Source organism: Saimiri boliviensis, chromosome 10, assembly GCF_048565385.1.
Source record: "Saimiri boliviensis isolate mSaiBol1 chromosome 10, mSaiBol1.pri, whole genome shotgun sequence".
In the NCBI taxonomy this organism is placed as follows: Eukaryota; Metazoa; Chordata; class Mammalia; order Primates; family Cebidae; genus Saimiri; species Saimiri boliviensis.
Genome location: NC_133458.1, coordinates 84,119,118 through 84,141,142, shown reverse-complemented (window position 1 = coordinate 84,141,142; position 22,025 = coordinate 84,119,118). Strand labels below are relative to the sequence as shown.

The following is a 22,025-nucleotide window of genomic DNA, read 5'->3' as shown; positions in this document are numbered from 1 at the left end:
ACACTAAAAAGTAGAGAAATTTTCTTAAGTTGCCAAAAAGTATTCCTAAGTAAAATCAGTTTTAAAATATAATTATTTGCAGCTGATATACTGTTTTGGACTGAGAAATGGTAGGGGAAAGAGGGAGAGTGTCCAATAAAGACAGTTTGACTCACATGAAACACTTAATTTTGTGGTTGTAATGTTATGTTGAAATATGGCAGCAGCATAACTATACATTTGCAGTTTTCCCACATTCTAAATAATGTTTGCTGATTTAATTGAATTTTTGAAGATAATGGTTTTTGGGGAGTATCTAGTTTTGTTACCTTGATAATTAGTGTTTGGCTTATACTAGCACCTCAAATAAGGTTATTGACCTGAGGATGATGAAGGGATATTACATTGAGTATTCAATTGGAATTAAACTAGTGAGATTTTAGATTAAAAAACTACTCAGTAAGATGTTATGATTTTCTTTAAGTGCTTAGAAGAAATGAAACGGGAAGCCAGGACTATTAAGATTGATAGAAGATTGACTGGTGCCAATATAATTGATGAACCTCTCCAGCAAGTGAGTTTCAGCTTGTGATATTTGAATTTCATAGGTTGTGTGCTAGGTGTATTTCTCTTGAAGATATCAAGAAACACTTTTTGCTTTTTAAATAATATCCTGGAATTTCATAATGTTATCCTCAAATTTTATATGTGAAGATGCTTCCTTATTTATTAACTCACTTTTAATGAGGTGGTTTACTTTATATAAAAGCCTTTTGATTGAATTTGCATTTAGAAAAAATGTTTTTTTACTGACGTTTGATAGTGTTTCTTAAAATTTTACAGTTAAAAGTGTTACTCTTTTGTTGATCAGTAAACTTAGTGATGTGGTAAATTAGACTGCTTTTTTCCTACTGGTTTTATTAACTTTTAAATGAAAATTTAAAAATGAAAATGAAATATTGGATCCAAAAACATTTAAAAATTAGAGATAAGTAAGCAACTATGCCCCCTGAAATATTTTTCACTGATGTTTGTTTGATTAGATGATTATTATAAAAATCTGTACTTTAGAATTTAAAATTTATTACTAATATTTAGTTTATCTGGTTTGTAAAAATTAGGCATTGAGGTTGTATATTTACTATTTATTGTCTAAATACTGTTGGCAGTATCAGAGGTATTAGTAAAATTAAGTGAACTCCTGTATCATTTTTATAATTAGACTTCAATGGATCTGATATAATCTTTAAAAAAATGGGGTTTTTTTGGAATTATATTCTTTATTATTTTAAATCTCATTTCATTAAACTGATTGATTTATTTATTAGATTATAGCGTGGAAAGTTTATTTCTGCAAACTCTGTCTTTATCTGGATTTATGGGGGCCTTGGCCATAGATAGTGTTTTAATTCTTTTTCTTTTTGATAAGGAGTCTCACCCTCTCACCAGGCTGGAGTGTAGTGGCATGATCTCGGCTCACTGCAACCTCTGCCTCCCAGGTTCAAGTAATTTTCCTGCTTCAGCCTCCCGATGAGCTGGGACTACAGGTGCATACCACCATGCCTGGTTAATTTCTTTATTTTTATTAGAGATGGGGTTTCACCATTTTGGCCAGGATGGTCTTGGTATCTTGACCTCATGATCCACCCGCCTCAGCCTCCTAAATTGCTGGAATTATAAGCGTGAGCCACCACGCCCGACCTAATTTTTTTTTTTTTCATCTAAGCAGTAGGTAAGTTGCGATACCAGGATAATTTAAAAATGTTTCAAATGGTTTTTAGCATGTCGATGCTTTTGTAATGAAGGCAGGCATTTACCACCATAAATTAATATGTAGAGAATAAATATAAATTGGCAGATACAGCATACTTTTAAAATCTTATCTGTATCTTTTTAAATCTTAAAAAGTTGTAATTTTTTCCCCCAATATTTTTGTTACAGGTTATCCAGTTTTCCTTGAGGGATTATGTCCAGTATTGGTATTATACACTAAGCGATGATGAATCTTTTCTTCTTGAAATTAGGCAGACTCTTCAAAATGCACTAATTCAGTTTGCTACTAGGTAAGGACACTGCATTGTATTTATGCAGAAAAATTTAGATGTATAGTTTGAACCAGTAAGGAAAATAACTTTCAAGGGGAGGAATTGTTTATTGAAAGGTAAGTAGGACAGCAGATTATTATTGTGGGATAACTCTAAGATTTTAGAACTGTAGCCTTTAAAACCTTTAAATAACCCCGGATTTGAGGTTTTTACAGAATGTTTATCTTGAGTAAGCCCTGCTGAGTCTGTGTGGTAATTTTTTTTTTTAGGGTCCAAGTCAGGTGACTTTTCAAATCTGTTACCCCACTTATTGATACTATTCCCCACTCTTACCTAGAACCTCTGTTTTATGTGAGTGCTATGAAAATAGGTTAGTTGCACTATAGTTGCTTTTTGCCTTCACTCTTCTCCTAATCATGGCATATACCTATTGGAAGTCCTCTTGGAGGAGAATGGACTGAAGAAACATAAGTCAGTGGAGAATATTCAAATTTGTATTTTTCAGAAAAGAAGTATATTTTGGTGAGTTTAAGAAACTTCTCCTGTCAGATAAACTGAAATTCTTACTTTACAAACCAGCTATATACTGCTTCCTGTATGACAAAAGTATTTTGGCCTCTATTCTTGTACTCAAACTACTAGGATTTTTTTTTTTTTTTTTAATGGGAGGCTATTTCACATATGTCTAAATTATCTTTACTTTCATTTTTATTTTTGAAGGATTTTTTTTTTTCCATCATCGATGTCTAACTTTTTGAAAGCCTTTTAATGGGCCACATTATATGAAAGGGAATGCTTATGTTCTAGCAATTATTTATTATTGAAAGAAAGGTTTTTTGTTTGGATGAGTTTGTTTACTTTTTTTTTTTTTCCATTAAAATACTTTGCTACCATCACACACAAAGACTGCCCTGCTAGGTATTTCCAGCTCAGGCTGCCTTTCGGGCTCTTTACTCTAGAGGAAGGGCAATGGGATGTATTTCCCAACCTTATTGGGAGCCTGCCATAAGGTTTATGGTTTGAACAGTAATAGTTATAGAGATAGATTTGTATTCCTCCTCCGTCATGATTAGGAGCAAGTGTTTACAAAGTTGCCAGCCAGAATTATAGATGTAGACTCACTGTGGAACACAGAAAGTAAGAAAATGTAATTGGTATAATCAAAGAAAATCAGAGCTTGGATTTAATCTCATATCATATGCAATATTGTTGTTAGATATTCTTTCAGATAACTCTTCTAAATATTTATTTATTAATTTCTGTAGTAACACTATCCTGATGACTTTTTTCTTTGAAAGGGTAAGAATAAGAAGAGTTAATTATTATTGTGTCCTGAGTATTTAAAAGTGTATAAAAATGTGTAACACATGTAGACCTGGAAAGAGATTTGAACTAGTTCCCCAAATTGAAAATTTGAGTTCACATTCTAGCTCCACCTCTAGCTATGGGACTGTGAGCAAGTGTCTTTACACTTTGAACCTTGGTTTTTCTCATACATAAATTAAGTGTAATAATCCTGCCCTGTTCTGTGTTCCTCTCAGGATAATTGTCTGGATCAAAATTCATCTTACTCAATTAACATTTTGGGCATACTTTGTAACACCTAGGTGCTGGGGATACGTCAGTAAATAAAACACAGTTTTTGCTCAGTGTAGTGAAATGAAATAACTGTGACAGTGTTTTGAAACTTGTGAAGGAATTTAGAAATTTAGGATTTTATGCCACCCAACGCCCATAATTTTACTGATGAGGTAGCTAAGTCCCAGAAAGGTAAAGCGGTTAGTCTAATGTTATCCGGTGAGTTAGTTTGAATTAGAATTGAATTGTTCTTAAGTTTGTTTTTTTCTCCCACCCAATTAAATATTTTATAATCTAGGTTATTTATCTTAGTTTCCTGTTATTCTTTACTGTTATTGCAATACTTTCTCTGTTTTTGATTCCATAGTCACCTTTCTTTTCACTTAATATCTTAAGTTTTTTTTTCTTTTGAAAACCTTCAGTGCTATCAAGCTTAATGAAAAAGCAGGTGTTTTCCATCCTAGACTGATTTAAATTTATATCCTTGCTTGGCCATTTACCTTAAGTTTCTGGCAAACTAAAAGAATACAGATAATAACTACTTTAGAGGCTTCTTTGAAGCTGAAAAATGGTATCAAATAAAGTTCTTAGCATGCAGTGTAACTCATTAATTTTGGTTTGTTCCTTCTCTGTTAATGACTTCCCTACATTCGCTTTTTCTATTACTTTAAAAATATACGACTTACTAGAGGCTTCATGACTTTCAGTGCCAATATCAAGAAAATTAGGTCTTTACAGTCATTCATTTACTTTAGAAATCTTTATTCTGTGCTCTCTGCTGTGTAATGTGAAGCATATGATAGGAGCATAAATAACCTGTTCTTTAACTTCCAGTCCTTTATACGGCTCTTAACAGGGGCCTACAAGCCTGAAAAAAACTGTGTGTGTGTTTTTTTTCAGTCTATCCAGTGGTTTCATAGATTTGATAAGGACCTCTGTTCTTTAACTTACAGTCCTTTATAGGGCTCTTAACAGGGGCCCACAAGCCTGAAAAAAACTGTGGGTTTTTGTTTTGTTTTGTTTTGTTTTGTTTTAGCCTATTCAGTGGTTTCATAGATTTGATTTTTTAAGGGGTCTGCCTATGAACTCAGAAAACATTTAGAACTCATGATTTACAGTGTTTGTATTTATTCATCAACTTTGAGAGCTAATTACAGAACGTCACTGTAAAATGAAGTGCTTAATTTTGGATAAAGAGGGGAAGAAAATAATCTGTGTTTTGAGTTTGAAGTTGTGGATTTGAGCTTAGCTCTATAAATTACTAAGCTCTTGGACTTTAGTGGACAAAACACATACATTTTTTGTCTGGAGATGATGATAACTTGTATCTCTTTATCAGGTGGTTGTTAGGATTACATGATATCACATGTGTGAGAGTACTTCGTAATGATAACATTTTATTTAGCATTAGTACCTGTTTTTCCAGTACCAGTTTGGGAATGAAACTTTCCTTCATCACCCTTGTGTTCTTCTCTGTGTAATTTGGGTGTGGATTAGATAGGAGCCTTAGGGGATGAATCCTGGATAACCCATGTATTTTTATTCCCCCTTTAAATAAGATATTACAGTGTAAGACAGACAGCCTTGGTCTGTGTCAGAAAATCTATATTATAATTCTATCTCTACAGTTAAGTTGTAGTGTATCTAAAAGAATTTTTTTTTTTTTTTTTTTTTTTTTTTTTTTGAGACGGAGTTTCGCTCTTGCTATCCAGGCTGGAGTGCAATGGCGCGATCTCGGCTCACCACAACCTCCACCTCCTGGGTTCAGGCAATTCTCCTGCCTCAGCCTTCTGAGTAGCTGGGATTACAGGCACGCGCCACCATGCCCAGCTAATTTTTTGTATTTTTAGTACAGACGGGGTTTCACCATGTTGACTCTGTCTTAGGTTTTTTTTTTTTTTTTTTTTTTTGTAGAGCTGTCGGGTGGGAGGACAAAATTAAGGCACATGAAAGATAGAGAAATAAAACGATCATTTCTGTGATATTGAGAGCAATTTGTCATGTAGAGACAGAGTGAACCACAGTAGCTGATGAAGACCTCAGTGGATTGAGACCAAAACTGGTTTTCAGGAATGGGTTATTGGATAGATAGAGAGGAACGACATTTTAGGAAACAAGAACAGGATGAGCAAGCTTCTAAGAAAGAAGATAAGGATAGTGTAGCAGAAAGTATGACAAGCAACCTTGTTGACCTTGAAAGTGAAATGTGGGTGTAAATCCCTCCATGTTTATTCATCTTAACCCCAAGATTAGGAGAAAGTAGATATATTTTAATGCCACTGTGTTCCTTCCTGAAGGATCTTTCCATGGAGGGAGGAGGTATAGCTACATAGGTTTCAGGATTTGCTGGCTGTGATACTAATGATATAATATCACAGGGAATGACAGGGAATATATTCTTGAAGTTTTACCAATTTTCTTACTACTTTTTGCCGTAGAAATAATGAAAATAAATGGTATATCCCTATACTTGCAAAAAGGTAAACAAAATTCAAAGAGTGGACATGTGCAACAAAGTTTTATCCTTTTTTTTTGTTTTACCATTTTATATTCTTTGCCATTTAAAAATTGGGTCAAAACTGACAGTACTCAGGTATTGTATTTATTATAGTACAGCAAAAACAATTAGAAACTAATTTAAAATTAGAATTTTTTTGTAAATATTTAAAAGAAGAGGAAATAGTTATTATTATTATTATTTTTTTGAGATGGAATCTCACCTGTCATCCAGGCTGGAGTGCAGTGGTGTGATCTTGGTTCACCGTAGCCTCCGCCTCCCGGGTTCCAGCTATTCTTCTTTCTCAGCCTCCAGAGTAGCTGGAATTACAGACACACAGTGCCACACCTGGCTAATTTTTTGCATTTTAGTAGAGACGAGGTTTTACTGTGTTGCCCAGACTGGTCTTGAACTCCTGAGCTCAGGCAGTCCACCCGCCTCAGCCTCCCAAAGTGCTGGGGTTACAGGAGTGAGCCACTCAGCCCGGCCTAATGTTTTTGTAAACTATAGAATAGACCAGGGGTAATAGTTCATTATTATTCACATAATTCACAAACTGTACAGTTTATTCACTTAAAGTCAGTAGCTTCAGTAAAGAGTTGTACAGCTTTTGTCACAATCAATTTAAGAACATTTTTAATGACTTCACAAAGAAACCTTAAATCCACTATCAGTCACTTCTGCATTCTCTCAAGCTTCTAGCTCTAGGTAACCACTAATCTTTATTTGTCTCTGTGTATTTGCCTATTCTGAGCATTTTATATGAATGAAATAATATACATGGTCTTTTGTGCCTGTTTCTTTTACTTAGCATTATGTTTTCAAGATTCATTCATGTTGTGGCATATATCTCTTTTTTATTGCTGAGTAATAACCATTGAACACATACGACATCTGTTTTTTGTCAGTAAATGGGCATTTAGGTTGTTTCTACTCTTTGAATCATATGAGTAATGCTACTGTGAATATTCATGTACAAGTTTTTGAGGGACAGATGCTTTCATTTCTCTTGGGTATATACCTAGGAATATAATTTCTGGATTGTATGATGTTCAGTCTTTCGAGGAACTGCAAACTTTTTCAAAGTGACTGTACTTTGTTACAGTTCTACCAGCAGTATATGAAGGCTTCTCTTTGACCAACACTTAAGTTATCATTGTCTGTCTTTTTGATTGTTGCCATCATAGTGAGTGTGAAGTAGTATTTTATTATCATTTTCGTCATAGTGTGAAGTAGTATTTCATTATAGTTTTAATCTGCATTTCCCTGATAGCTAATGATATTGAGCATCTTTTTTTTTTTTTTTTTTGAGACGGAGTTTCGCTCTTGTTACCCAGGCTGGAGTGCAATGGCGCAATCTCGGCTCACCGCAACCTCCGCCTCCTGGGTTCAGGCAATTCTCCTGCCTCAGCCTCCTGAGTAGCTGGGATTACAGGCACGCGCCACCATGCCCAGCTAATTTTTTGTATTTTTAGTAGAGATGGGGTTTCACCACGTTGACCAGAATGGTCTCGATCTCTTGACCTCGTGATCCACCCACCTCGGCCTCCCATAGTGCTGGGATTACAGGCTTGAGCCACCGCGCCCGGCTATTGAGCATCTTTTTATGTGCTTATTGGTCATTTGTATATTTTCTATAGATATGTGATTTGTTCTTTAGATAGATAGTTTGTTTTCAGTGATACCTTTTCCCAGTGTCTATGAAAAATAAAATGTTCATAGACCCAATTGGAGAGTATTAAAATGTGTAGAAAAAATTAACATGAAAGTCACACGTGGGAACTCTGTTAACAGTTTGTTGGTTATACAAACCATGATAGTAAGCATTTGTTTTCAGATAGTGGCTGCCTATACAAAATTGTTATCTATAGTTGAAAAAACAATTCTTACATTTTCGTTCGTAAGAATACAAAGAATAGAAAAGAAAAACAGCAAGTAAATTAATTTTCTAAAAAGTCATCCTAGGTATCTGTATTACTGACAACGAAATGTTTTGGTCTCTGACTGTAAAGCAATACATGATTTTGTAAAACATAATTTTGTTCTTTGGATTTTCTGAATTAGCTATATTTTCTGAATTAGTGATAGACCCACAATCCAAAGATCACTGTTAATGTTTTAGTGCATTTCCTTTTCATGTCTTCACTGTGCATACATAGTCACAATTTTTATATAGCTAACATCATATAGCATATGCTACTTTGTACAGTTTTGATTCTAATATGTTTTCTATATATTTGTAACTTTTAAAATATATTTTAATGGCTATAAAAGGGTCTATTTCAGGTGTCAGTAAACTTTTTCTCTAAAGAGCCAAATAGCAACAATTTTAGGATTTGTAGGCCATATCATTTTTGTCACAAGTAGTCAACTCTGCCATTGTAGCACAAAAGCAGCTATGGACAAAATGCAAATAAATGAGCATAACTGTCTAGTAAAACTATTTATAAAAACAACAAGCAGCAGCACAGTAATAAAATAACAAGTAACCTAATTAATAAATGGGGAAAGAATTTGAATAGACATTTCTATATAGAAGAAATGTGCAGATCTTCTGATTCAGGATTTAGATCTTAGTTTTAGTAATTTTATTAATGCTCCTGTTTACTAAAATAGTTAACCTCATGATTTTAATTTTCTATACATTATCTAACATTATACTTAAGAAGATGTGCAGTTAGCCCCATGTTATTTTTTTTTCCTTTATCTTATCTTAACTAAGGTGTTCATGTCTTGTTTTTTTATACTCCTGAAGTGATAACTATACTTTATATGTGTTCTTCTGTCTAAATTTTTGTTATTTTCTGAGATTTGAGTCTTTCAGAACATTCGGATATTTGAATCTCTTTGACGCATTGAAACATAGGTTATAGAACTGGACTTCTTAAGCAGTGATACAGCTCACTAAATACCATTTCCTTTAATACAGTCATATAAAACTGCAATCCTAAGTCCGCTTCCACCAATTTGCTTATCACTTCTGTGGATCAGATGTTTTGTTTTCTTGTTAAGGCAGAGTAGAAAGAACACTGAACTCAAAGTTAAGAACTCATTTGTTTAACAAAACCTTGGTCTCACTGTGTCTCCTAGAATATCTAATTTAAATTCTGGCTCTGAAATTACAGGGAATTGTGGTAATGATTTGAGATCCCTTTCCGTTCTAAAATACTAAGATTCTCTGGTCAGGTTGTCACTAATCTTGATTTCTTTTCAATCACATCCCCTCCTAAAGCACACGCTAACACCACACTCCACATTTTGAATATCATTTGGGGAGTTATTTTTTTTTAAGTATGTAGGATTGCTAATTAGAAATAATTTGCTTTGGGATTAAAGTACTTATCTGCTCTATAGTTTTACTAGTAGGGGACTTATAGTATGATAATATTTATTTAAACCTTTTAACGTATTTCTATATGATCAGAAATAATGCTTGTTTCCAAACATAAAATACATTTACTAAGCTTTTCTTAATGATTAAAACCCTTGTATCAATGAAATAAAAAATTTTTCTGCAGCAAAACTATTGCTATTCTTTATAGAATGCTGAAAAGAATAAATTTTCGGTGTTATAAGTTTGATATTTTTCAAGTTTTCTGAGGTGTATGTTCTCCTACCACAGTCAGTTTTAAGCTATCAGCATGAAGTCACTGAACATGGAAATAGGAAGAGATATGCACAATTGTTTGCCTACTCCAGCTCACAGTTGGAGAGGATAAAGCTACGTGAATGGGACAGAGGCAGATTTGTAAACATGAATTAATGACTCTTATTTCCTTGTGTGGTTGCTAATTTAGCTCCTCTGAAGAAATTACCCATATCTTTTTGAGGACTATGATAGGGATTAATCATACGTTTAATATAAGTTCAGAAATGTTTCTGAAGAAGGTCAAATTAATTTCATTATTTTAATCAATATTGACGACTAAATCCTTATAGTGGATGATAAAAGGGGGCTCTAGAGAGATGGTTATGGTAACATGTAGTGTTTATGACTGCATTGATGTGGGAGGGGGGATTGATTTAGTGGATTTAAAATGAAGCTTACAATTATGTGCCTTTACAGTTTTGCTCAAATTCAGTTTTAGGCTGAGATTTTGACACTGTTAACAAAGTATTTCTTTAAGGACTCTGAAGAATGGAAACAAGTAAAAGATTATGTATTTAGAGTAAAGAGTATATCCTTTGTAATAGGGAATTAAGAGCGGAAGTTAGTATTTGATTGAAAGGATCAAAGGAGAAGGAATTTTTTTCTTTCACAGATAAGACATCAACCACTCAGTTGATGTCTCTCAACCAAAAATGTGAGTCAGTTGATCAAAAGGCCCTCTAATGGAGTAAAACTTTTATCCAAATCTACCCAAAGTTGCTTGTCAAAAATCTACCCAGAAAAGCTAGGAATTCTATTTTAATGATTTTTCAAAAATTTCTATTTTTTCTTTACATAGATGATAAAGACCTTATGTAGAAGATTAATACAAATTATTATAATTTCATGTGATTGGTTATTATATTGCTCTTACTAACATACCTTTAAATGAGCCAAGTCTCTGTGTGTGTGTGTGTGTGTGTGTGTGTGTGTGTGTGTGTGTATGTGTATATATATACCTTTTTCCCTTTAGATCCCTTTTAGTTCTAAAATACTAAGATTGTGTGGACCTCTGTGTGTGTATGTGTGTGTGTGTATATATATATGTTTACACATATATAGTGTCTATATGCATACATACACTATATGCAGTATATAGTATACTCGGCTATTCTTACTGTTTTTAATATGTATACATACGCACACGTTATGCAATATATAGAATACTCTGCCATTCTTACTGTTTTAAATAAGGTCTTAGTAGTCATATCTCTAATGTGGCCTCAGGAGTATAACATTTATTATAGGATTGTTTCTGGGGAAAAAGCAGCTTTTACTTTTATCATTTTGACATAAGGCACCTTTTCCAGGAAAGTATTCTGCCATGAATGTGAGGATCGCCTTTACTGCCAAACGATCACCCTCTCCTCTAGTCAGGCAAGTCTACAAGATGACCCTTGCATATATATTTATCATGCTCATTCCCCTCTTCTGCTCATGCCTGTGTTCTTTCTTCTCTCATATAAATACTACTTTTTCATCAAGATTTAAGTGTAGCCTCTTTAATGAAGCCTCTTTAAATTACAGCATACTACTTTATCTATAGATTTTGTGTGTGTAGTTCTCTTCAACAAAATTTTAAGCTGATTTTGAAATGGTACCAATTCTGTGCTACTGTAGTGAAAGCTCTCTTAACTGATTTTAGTTAGCCAGTGCTCTCTATTCCCTTTGTTTGCTGTACTGACTGTTAACCTTAGCATTAAGACTAGGCTCTATTGCATCTATCCACTTCTATTTCCACCCTTTGAGTGTTATGCTTATCAGAAGTCAATTGTGTGATGCCTGGATCCCACCTCCAGAAAATCTGCTGCAATTAGTCTGTGATGTGACTTGAATATTGATGATTTAGAAGAGACGGATAATTAAGCATGTTGAAAAAGCAGTTGTATTTGTTTATGAGCCTATATATCCCAGTTATACTTTTTATTATAATCATATGGTTTAAATATAATCAGTTGGTTTAATTAACACTCAGATTGAAGAAATATAAATATGGCAAGGTAGTTTCTAAGAAAACTGAGTCACTTGCTTTGGAATTACTCAAAGCTGGTTGAAGATTGTAGTTGAATTAAGTGAGCAAAAGGCAACCATGAAATTTGAGAGAAAGTCTTCAAGGATTCCACGTGCAGATTTGTTCACAAATGTTTATATTGCCATGCAATTTTAAAGAAACTGTAAACCATAGGTTTTGCAGTGTGGGAACAGTTTGTAGTTTTTTCAAGACCCGAGGCATGTTAATACCACTCCGCAGCACTTTAACCAAAGAAAAAGTCTTAGTCCTACACAGAATGATTTATATAATTTAAGTTAAAATGAAATATATTCATGACTCCCTCTTTTGATCAAATATTTAAATTTACCTACTGCCCAATTACCAGTTTTTATACACTCTGTCCCTGTGTGTGTATGTGTGGTTTTATGCAGCTAATGTAATCATAGACTCAAAGATGTAATAAGTGTTGTTAGAGAAAAATGAACTTTGGGAAATGATGTGATTTTCATAGACTGACACAGATGCCTTTGATTTGAGTAAAAGGTACATCTTTTGGAGTAGTCTTTTACTTGAATCAAAGGCATCTTTGCCAGTCCAATGCTTTTTCTAGAAATATTTGATTTTGGTGGTGTTTTATGTTTTTCACGATGAGCGGTACACTGCTTAGACTAGATGGAACAGCAAGGCAATTTAGAATCCCAAACTCAGCCACATATTTGGGACTTTTCTTGCCTTTTTAAGGCATTGGCATTAAGTAGCTCTGGGGCAAAAAGAGCTTCTCAGTACGTATTCTATTTTAAGTCTTTAAAGACTAAGGAAGCAATTATTGTTTGTGCCTCATGTTGCCATTCTTCAAGCACAGTGCTCTGACCCTGAAAAAGGAATCAGTAAATCAGTAGGTATCAAGTGCCAGCAATAGTGTTCGAAACATTACTTTTCCACAGGGGACACAACTATTAATAAAACAAACACAGTTCATTGAGTGCAGTGATATGTGCCTGTACTCCTAGATACTCAGAAGGCTGTGGTAGGATCACTGGAGCCCACAAGTTTGAGGCTGCACTATGAATATGTGAATAGTCATGGTGCTTCAGCCTGGACAACATAGTGAGACTCTGTTTCTAATTAAAAAAAAAAAAAAAAAAAAAAAAAAAAGAAAACAGACACAGTCAATCTGTGCCTTCTTAAGATTTCTATCAGCAAAGAATTTAAGTCTAGGTTGTAAGAGCTATAAAAAGTGAAAAGTTTGGTATTATTGGAAGGCGTAACTGGAGAAAGGAGCTAGTCTGAAGGACTAATGGAGAGAGTAGGGGTCAATGAAGGCTGGCATGTTCAATTGACATTTTAGATGAACTGTAATGTATAAGTGGGAATTGTCAGATGAATGGGGAAGGAGAAGGGAAATTTGCGGAGAGCAGGCAGTGCTGAGCAAATCTGACAGAGGTAATAGTCTGTCCAGAGACACTGAGGTAAGAAGGTACATATTTGGATTTGACAATGCAAATATTGAAAAGAAAGCCTGTAGATATGTGTAATAAAGAGGAAGGAAAGGGTGAAATAGATGGTGATGAAGAGGAAATACACAAGGGCTCTTGGGTATGGAAGATCTTAGAGAAGGTACTAGTGCCTAGCCCTAATAATAATCGGGTGTTATTACAGAGTTTTTAGAGCTGTATATATCCTATTTTAAAAATTTGACTGCTTTATGGAAATTGGAATGCAGGGGAGATGACTGGATATGGGAGACCTGTAAGTAGGATGGTGGCAAGGGATAGGATGGTAGCATTAGAGACAGAGATAAGGGCATGCAAAATTTATGTTCAGAGAGACACACTTTATTGTTTTGTTTTGCTTTTGTGCTCTCAATTAAAATCTCATTACTTTTTGCATTCCTAGTTAACCTTCTTAATTCTTTCTTGCAACCATTCCATGAAGATGCATAAGCTTCAGGTCCCTACTGTAAATTTTTTCAGGCTAGGGTTGTTAGTGTCACTTACTCTTTTGGCCATATAGGGATTATGTCCTTTTATTCTTAAATTGAAGAAATTACAGCTTATTAGTAATAATAAACTCAAGTGTCAGTAATAAGATGCATTATGTAATCGCCCAGTTGTTTTACTAGACTAAGAATTACATATGGGGGGAATATGTTAAGCAAAGTGAAAAAAGAGTTTCGACTGTTAGAATAGTTGCTATTAAGAGCTCTAATAGAAAGCTATGTAGTAGGTGCAGTAGAAGTATGGCTGTTATGTAAATAAAGTATTTCTTACTCATTTTCACATTGCATTTATTACATATTTATCACGTCATGATTTTAGAAAATACTTGACTGTCATCAAAGTATTTTCCAATTTTAAGACAAATGTTGCTAGAAATTGTTAGTATATATCCTTCTAATTTATAAATGGGAAGCAGTGTGCTATTGTTGTTCTTCCTAATCTAGAAAGTTCTTTTGAGTTGAGATTTATATTAAGTTTGTGTCAAGTCAGTGAAAATAAGTCAAGCAGAAGGAAAATAAATAACCTCAGAAAGAGATATAGGGTATCTGTACTTTTTTTCCCTATTTTTCTTACCCTCAGCATATTTCTATATTGAAAATAGAAATCTGTACATCAAATTTAAAATAATTTGTATGTCTTTGCATTGCCTGATTTTATTTGCATTGATGATTTTATTTGTTTAAAATGTCCTTATGTCCTCTATAGTGAATCAAGATGAATTTAAAATGCCTTCTAAATTGATAATTTTTATTTTGTTTGAAAATTTCAGTAAATTAAATAGCATTGTATCATGAAACAGGACAGATGTAACCTGAAAGATTATATATTCTGCTTTCTTCTAAATTTATCAGAAGGAACCTTTTATGGATTAAATGAGCTATGGCCTATGCTAAGTAAATTTTGATTTTATAAACTTTCAAGTATGTATGATTTTGAATAAATATTCATGTTAAGATTTTTGAAAGATGCTTACACAGATTGTGATTTTTTTTTTTTAAATAAAAAAGATTCTGGAGATTGCTATGTTTAAGTTTTTATTTTAGGTTTTATGTTGAGCCTGAATATTGTTACCAAGTTTAGTTATATGCATGGCTCTTATATTCTAAATAATGTTAATTAATTCTTCCTCAGATTACTGAGCTTAGGGTTACCTTTTATGTTAATTTGTTTTTGTGTTCACATGCTTATAGCTTTCTCTTTAGTTCCATGTGTACAACGAACCATAGTTGTGCCTTAGTATTAATAACTTACGTTTTTATTTGAAAGCAGCCATTCATTTTTCAATATCAAACTGATTCTTTAAGATTTTTTTTCCCCCAAAAAGTAACAATAATTAAGTCAGCTTCTTTACTAGCTTCTTTATTGTATGTGTGGGTAATTACCGTAATGAATTACGGTGTACTTTTTTGGTTCCTCCATTGCCCAGCATCTTCCTGAATAGAGACTCTTTGTTTTCTGTCTACTTGATATGTTCCTAAAGGGTGAGTTAATTTTAGTGCAATTTTATGAAAAAGAACAACATTTTAAAAAATCACCCAACCCAAGGAGAGATATAAATTGTTTTTGGGTTACTTGTTGTGCTTTTATCTGTTTTACTGGTATACTGAATTAATGGTAAATTTTGAGGTCTGTTGCTTTTGCGATAGAGTAGTAGGTGACTTCATAAAATTAGTAATCACCTTTTTTCATGAGTTTTCTAAAGGCTTTTATATATGTGATATTTTACAGCATTCTTTACACCATTTCCATATTACTAGTTATTTCTAATGGTAAAGGCTTTTTCTTTCTTTCTTATTTTTTATTTTTTATTTTTTTGAGATATCTCTGTTACCCAGGCTCAAGTGCAGTGGTGTGACCACAGCTCACAGCAGCATTGACCTCCTGGGCTCAGGTGATTCTCCCACCTCAGCCTGTAGTAGCTGGGACTATAGGCATTCCACCATGCCTGGCTAACTCTTGTAGAGCTGGATTTACCATGTGGCCTAGGCTGCTCTTGAACTCCTGGACTCAAGTGACCCTCTTGCATCAGCTTCCCAAAGTGTTGGCATTACAGCCATGAACCACTGTGGCTGGCCATGGCCAAGTTTTTAAGTGCTGGTGTATTCAAACAGAAGGTTCATAACATGGGTTGTATAGCTAAAAAGAAGAATGTGGAGAATTCAGAAAGTTCAGAAGAAACCAAGAAATGTTTGAAATGCGCTTTTAAGAGCAAACAAAACTCTTCAGAATTCCTTACTTTGGGACTGAGAAATTACATGATACACTGTTGTCAGTCCAACTTTAACTGTAAAAAAATTAATTCTTTTTTCTAGTTTAAGGATTTTGATAGAAGTTTTAAGCTTTGGCACATAAAGTAATTGAAGTAATATTGTTAGAAGACTTAATGAACTAGATACTATATACTTTGGATCTTGCAAAACAATACTAACTGGTAATAATGAATGAACAAAATGTCGGTTTAAATTTACAGTCTCAGATAATCATGTTGTTCATCAGTAGTCATTAAAATGAATTAATTTTTTTGATAATTGATTTAGATAATTATTTTATGTAATGTGTTTTTTATAAGGTCAAAAGAAATAGACTGGCAACCTTATTTTACTACACGCATTGTAGATGATTTTGGCACACACTTACGAGTATTCAGAAAGGCTCAACAGAAAATAACAGAGAAAGATGATCAAGCAAAAGGTAATATCTGTATTCTATTTGAAAACTAGGATTTAAAAATCTGTTTTTCTTATATCATTTTATATATCTTGACTTGTTTCTTCAGGTACAGCAGAAGATCTTGTAGATACCTTCTTTGAAGTTGAAGTTGAAATGGAGAAGGAGGTTTGCCGTGATCTAGTGTGCACTTCTCCCAAAGATGAAGAAGGTTTTATTTCAGTTTAACTTTTTTGACAGTAGTAACCGGCTAGAGTCAAGTTAGCAGAACCAGTGAACAAACCTAAGGGTAAAATTATTTTTACTTAGGGCAGGTAGCTTTACTATTAATTTAATTTTATTTTTTAACTCTTAAAAGTAGTTTCCAGATTCTGTTTTCTTATTTAAAGGTCATCTTTTGGATTGCTTGAGCCCAGGAGGTAAGACCAGCCTAGTGAACATGGCAAAACCCTGTCTCTACTAAAAGTATGAAACAGCTGGCTGTAGTGGTGCACACCTTTAGTCCCAACTACTGAGGAGGCTGACGTGGGCAATCACTGGAGCCTAGGAAGTCAAGGCTTCAGTGAGCTGTGATCATACCACTGCTCTCCAGTCTGAGTGACAAGATAGAGACCCTGTCTAAAAATTAAAAAGAAAAAATTACCAGTCTACTTTTAAAATGTAACAAACACAAAGATTTTATAATTGAATTTTTTGATTGGTAGTAATTTTTCTTCCTCTTAAATTTATCATTTTTGCTTCAGAAGTATACCTGTTACCATAAACTATTTCCTAAGGGAATGAATACAGTGATTTCAAACAATTTATAGATTTCAACAGGCTCCTCTTTTATTTGTAGGAATTTGGACAAGCTTTAGCTAAGGACAGTATCTTTTCCCAGTTAGCAAGTATTAAGTCTTTGTTAATTGGCACAGTTTTAAATTAACAGGATCAGTCATACAATTATATTCCCAGGAAGTGTCAGCATAGGAACAACTGTAGAAAAGCCCTTCTACTGGTAGAAATTGTTTTCTTAGATTTTGAGAATGTTTTAAATGTTTTTATTTATTTTCTTAGTTTTTCCTTTCTTCTTTTTCCTTTTCTTTTTTTTTAACCTTTATTGTATGATTCAGCTTTTAGTGCCCAGCTTTTTAGCACTTTTAAGAAATACAGTTGACCCTTGAACAGTGAGGTACTGACCCCTGTGCAGACAGAATTCTGTGCATAACTTTTGACTCTCCAAAAGCTTAAATACCAACAGCCCACTGTTAACTATAACCGTTACCAATAATGTAAACAATCAGTTAATACAAAGACTAGTATCTACATATATTTTATGCATTTATGACCGCATTTTTCTTCATTTTTTTGATATTTCTAGGCTGTGCAGTTCGTCTCTGAGTTTTTTTATATTGTCACAAATCTCTCAAAAATTTCCAATATATTGAAAAATATTCACATATAAGTGGACTTTAGCAGTTCAGACTCTTTGTTCAAGGGTCAATTTGTATTATAGTAACTTATAATGTAACACATAGATATACTGATGTGCAATACTTTTATGTAAGTGGAGCTCTCTTAAATCAGCAGAAAAGCATACTCTTTTTTTCCTTTGTTATAGCCTGCTGAGATAGTGGAGGCTTTTTCTTGAAAGAAGAGTTACAGCTATATTTTTAAATGTATGAATAACTTTTAAATATGCAAAGCTTATTAATGTGTGGTAGAATTACAAACTACATGGTCTATCTAAAACTGTTCTGGGAAAAAAGATTCGTAAGGAAGTTTTTTATGATTCAAAAAACTGGCTAAAATAGCAAAATTTAAAAAAATACTAAGTTGATGAATGGTTATTACTTGGAGAACAGTGAAGGAGTTTTTAATGAATACTGATGTGTACTAATTACTAAAATAATAAGCCAGTATAACCAGGAAGCTACTTATTTCTACCTTTTTAATATATCTTATCTATCAAGAGTAGGCATAGACTTTTTATTTTCTAATGTTATTATAGCTACTTTTTCTATTTTTAGGTTTCCTAAGAGATTTGTGTGAGGTCTTACTATATTTATTGCTACCTCCTGGAGATTTCCAGAACAAGATCATGCGATACTTTGTCAGGGTAAGCTTAAATTCATACCAAATCATGGCTGTAAAAAAAACTTGGGAGAGTGGTTTTCAAAATTTTTGGTCTTAAGATCCTGTTAGACTCTTAACAATTATTGAAGACTTTAAAGAGCTTTTCTTTATGTAGGTTTTCTTTAAAACTATTTACATATTATAAGGGAAAAGAAATTTTTAAAACATGAAAATGTACAAGCATATGTTTTATTAGCTGATAAATGGATACCATCATAGCATTATATCACTCTTGTAAAGGTCATTGTATGTATGTGAGAGAACGAGTGAAAAGTTAAATAATGTCTTAACATTATGAAAATAGTATTGAAAGGGTCAAAGGGAACCTTAAGTGCAAGCTTCTCGGGGAACCTTAGGTTCTTGGAAGTCTCCCCCTAATCCTCCAGAAGTCTCTGGTCGATAGTTAAGTGCTTGGGTTTTTGGTTATGACAAAAGTATGTTTTAAATTTTCTTATATCCTAGCATTATCTAAATTAGGTTAGATAAAAATAACATTTTTGGATAGAAACTTTAAAAACTGTGTAGTTAAGATGATAGTTTTGGTAATTGAAAAATTAATGTCAGATGAGAATAGTAGTCTTAGACTCCTTATTCCCTGAGTATAAACCTTTAGAGCAAAGCTCTGTGTGTAAATATGAAGGAATAACATTTGGCTTTGTCCGCTGGTAATGATTTAGAAATGCTAGCTACGTAAGACCATATCCTGGTAGAATGAAAGTTTTGAATTTTCCTAAAAACAAAAGCTTATGATCTCATTAGTCTGTTTTGCAAAGTGGATAACCATTCCCAAGAAATGCTTTTATTCTTGGATGGTATTGTTTATAAGCAATACCATGCAATTTCCTAACATCTACCTAGCTTGAGTTCAAGGTACTTCTCAGGTGTATTAGTGGTAACTTAGGTGAAGTAGTAGAAAGCACTTAGTTTTTATGAGAGGAGCCTGGTAGATTAACTATATATTGTTAAGGCCAATTATTTGGGCTAGTTATTATCAAGGGTGGTAAGTACCACCATGTCTATCACTAGATTCATATCTGCCACTGAAGGAAGATTACTAATCAGGTATAGCACTTGTTCATGCAGAGTATCTATTTGGTGTAATCTGTTTACGTAATACTCCAGCTGGCCACTGTTACATGGGATCACAGCATTATCTCACATGCCTTGCCATCTTTTCGTTCTTGAAACTGTTTTCTCTTTTCTTTCATGTCACTGGTCTCATTTTTAGTCACGTTTGTTCTCCTTTTTGGTCACATTTATACTCCTTAACTTCTCTTCCGCTTAAATTTTAAATATTCAAGGTCTTAGGTCCCAGGACTTTGTCTTGCTCATCCATTCCTGTGGCCATAAACAGCTTCCAAATGCTAATGAGTTTCAGATTTATAGCTTTACTTCAGATTTACCTTCTGAGCTCCAGGGAACTCTGAGCTGCCTTTTTGAAATCACTGCTTGTGATTTCAAGGGACTCACAGCTTTTTAAAACTTAAGTATCCGAAGTGAAAGTCTTATTCTTACCTCCATATCCTGTCTACCTTTTAGTCTTCATCCTAGTAAGTGGTATGGTCATCTAGTAAATTTTTGAAATCTCAAGTTCTTGAAGAGGCTTGGAGGGTCACATGTGGCCTTATTTACCTCTCTAGCCTTCATGCCAAGCAATATCAAGGAAAACCAGAGCTGGACAGTAAAGTGTAAAAAAAAAAAAGACTATCTAGTAACTCTTGGAGTAGGGGAAATGTGACCTCAGTATAGAACCAAACTCAATTCTGAATACAAAAACAAGTTGTGATTTATAGCTCAGGAGTAGGCTGGAGATCAGTGGATGGAAAATTACTAATATGAAACATCGGGTGTAAGGGGGAATTCTGGTTAAACAGACTTAATAGGGTTCTTATTGAAAGCAAGCCGGGATGTTCAGACACAAAGGATGGGGACTGGGGAATTTGATCATTTATAGTGAGTGAGGGAGTTCTGGCTATACCCACTTGATAGAGTTCTTGCTAAAAGTGTGATGAGTAAATAAGCAGACATGGAAACCCAAAGGTTAAGGCGTAAATGGTTAGAGGATTCAGAAGAGCCTACGCTTGGTCAAGGATACTCCAGCCACATGTGCTTTTTTCCTCTGTTAAGAATGATTCCTCTTACTCTGTCAGCTAAATTGTATTCATTCTTCATGTCTCACTTCATGTTACTTCCTTAGAGATGCCCTCCCTGGCCACCCAATCTAAAGCCCCTTTATAATTCCCTGTTATCATAGATAGTATCCACTTGTTTTCCTTCATAGCGTTTACCATATTTTAAGATGTTATAATTTGGTTGTTGTGTTTACTTATTCGATACCTCTTTCTCCAGGATTAATTGTAAGTCTAATGAGGACAGATACTTTATCTGTGTTTATCGCAATTATATACTCAGTGCTTAACATAATACCTGGCACACAGCAGGTGCTCAGTCAGTAAGTTTTAATGCAAAAGGAAATCCATTTACCCTCTTCCTGGCCGTGGTGCACACGCTACTATAGCTTTTTTTTTTTTTTTTTTTGAGACGGAGTTTTGCTCCTGTTGCCCAGGCTGGAGTGCAATGGCGTGATCTTGGCTCACCGCAAGCTCTGCCTCCCAGGTTCAAGTAATTCTCCTGCCTCAGCCTCCCGAGTAGCTGGATTACAGGCATGCGCCATCATGCCGGGTTAATTTTTTATTTTTAGTAGAGATGGGGTTTCTCCATATTGGTCAGGCTGATCTCACCTCCTGACTTCAGGTGATGTGCCCACCTTGGCCTCCGAAAGTGCTGGGATTACAGGTGTGAGTCTCTGCGCCCTGCCTTACTGCAGCTTCTTGAAGATTAAGTTGACTCCTAAGAGCCATGAATGAAAATCTGCCTTATTACATGAGGTTATTAAAATAAGTAGGATTTTAATAAGCACATTTCTTTTAATATATTCCTCTTTTAGGCCAATATTTCATTTTATTTTGGCTGAATCTAATTGAGTGAGGATAATTGCAGATCATGCATTCAGCAAGTCAGTTTTTTTTCCTTTAGCCCTTTCTTTGTTTTGTCAGTTATTCTAAGATTCCTCAAAAGATACTTTTGTTTCGATTAAATAACAGATGAAAGAGTTTTCATTTTCTTTGTATGGATACTTTGTATAGATTGTGTAAGTCACAGTACTTGACGTAATTGCTATTTATTGCCTCTACTTTCTTGCCATTACTATGTTTTATTCCTTTAAAGATAGGGCTTCAATGACTTTGTATCTTTTAGGCCAGATGTTTGACAGAGGGTGCTGTTTTCTAAAAGTTGAGAGCTTAAAGTAGGAATTATGTGCAAGTGGCAACTTTCATGGAATATGTAGAGCTGTCACTAGGACATTGAGTCATATGATTGATTAGCCCTTGACCAAACCCTTTAATGTGGCAGCTTAGAAGTTTTCTAATACAAATCAACTAATTGCACCAACTAATAAGAAACAAAAAATTTAATTAAAATTTTCCCCAAGGCCGGGCAC

At 34.1% G+C, this 22,025-nt stretch overlaps 1 protein-coding gene across 3 annotated transcripts in view; it reads left to right on the top strand.

The window, feature by feature from the left end:
• Window positions 1–22,025, top strand: part of SNX13 (sorting nexin 13) — a 131,978-nt gene that overhangs the window by 47,148 nt on the left and 62,805 nt on the right. For 2 of the 3 annotated variants that reach the window (XM_010349340.3, XM_003938679.4), the window contains exons 4-8: window positions 464–553; window positions 1,921–2,042; window positions 16,311–16,432; window positions 16,518–16,619; window positions 18,418–18,506. In XM_010349340.3, the coding sequence (XP_010347642.1) occupies window positions 464–553; window positions 1,921–2,042; window positions 16,311–16,432; window positions 16,518–16,619; window positions 18,418–18,506 (525 nt within the window). Of the gene's footprint in view, window positions 1–463; window positions 554–1,920; window positions 2,043–11,058; window positions 11,126–16,310; window positions 16,433–16,517; window positions 16,620–18,417; window positions 18,507–22,025 lie in introns of those variants that run through there. The other variant, XM_074379570.1, reaches the window with a different exon arrangement.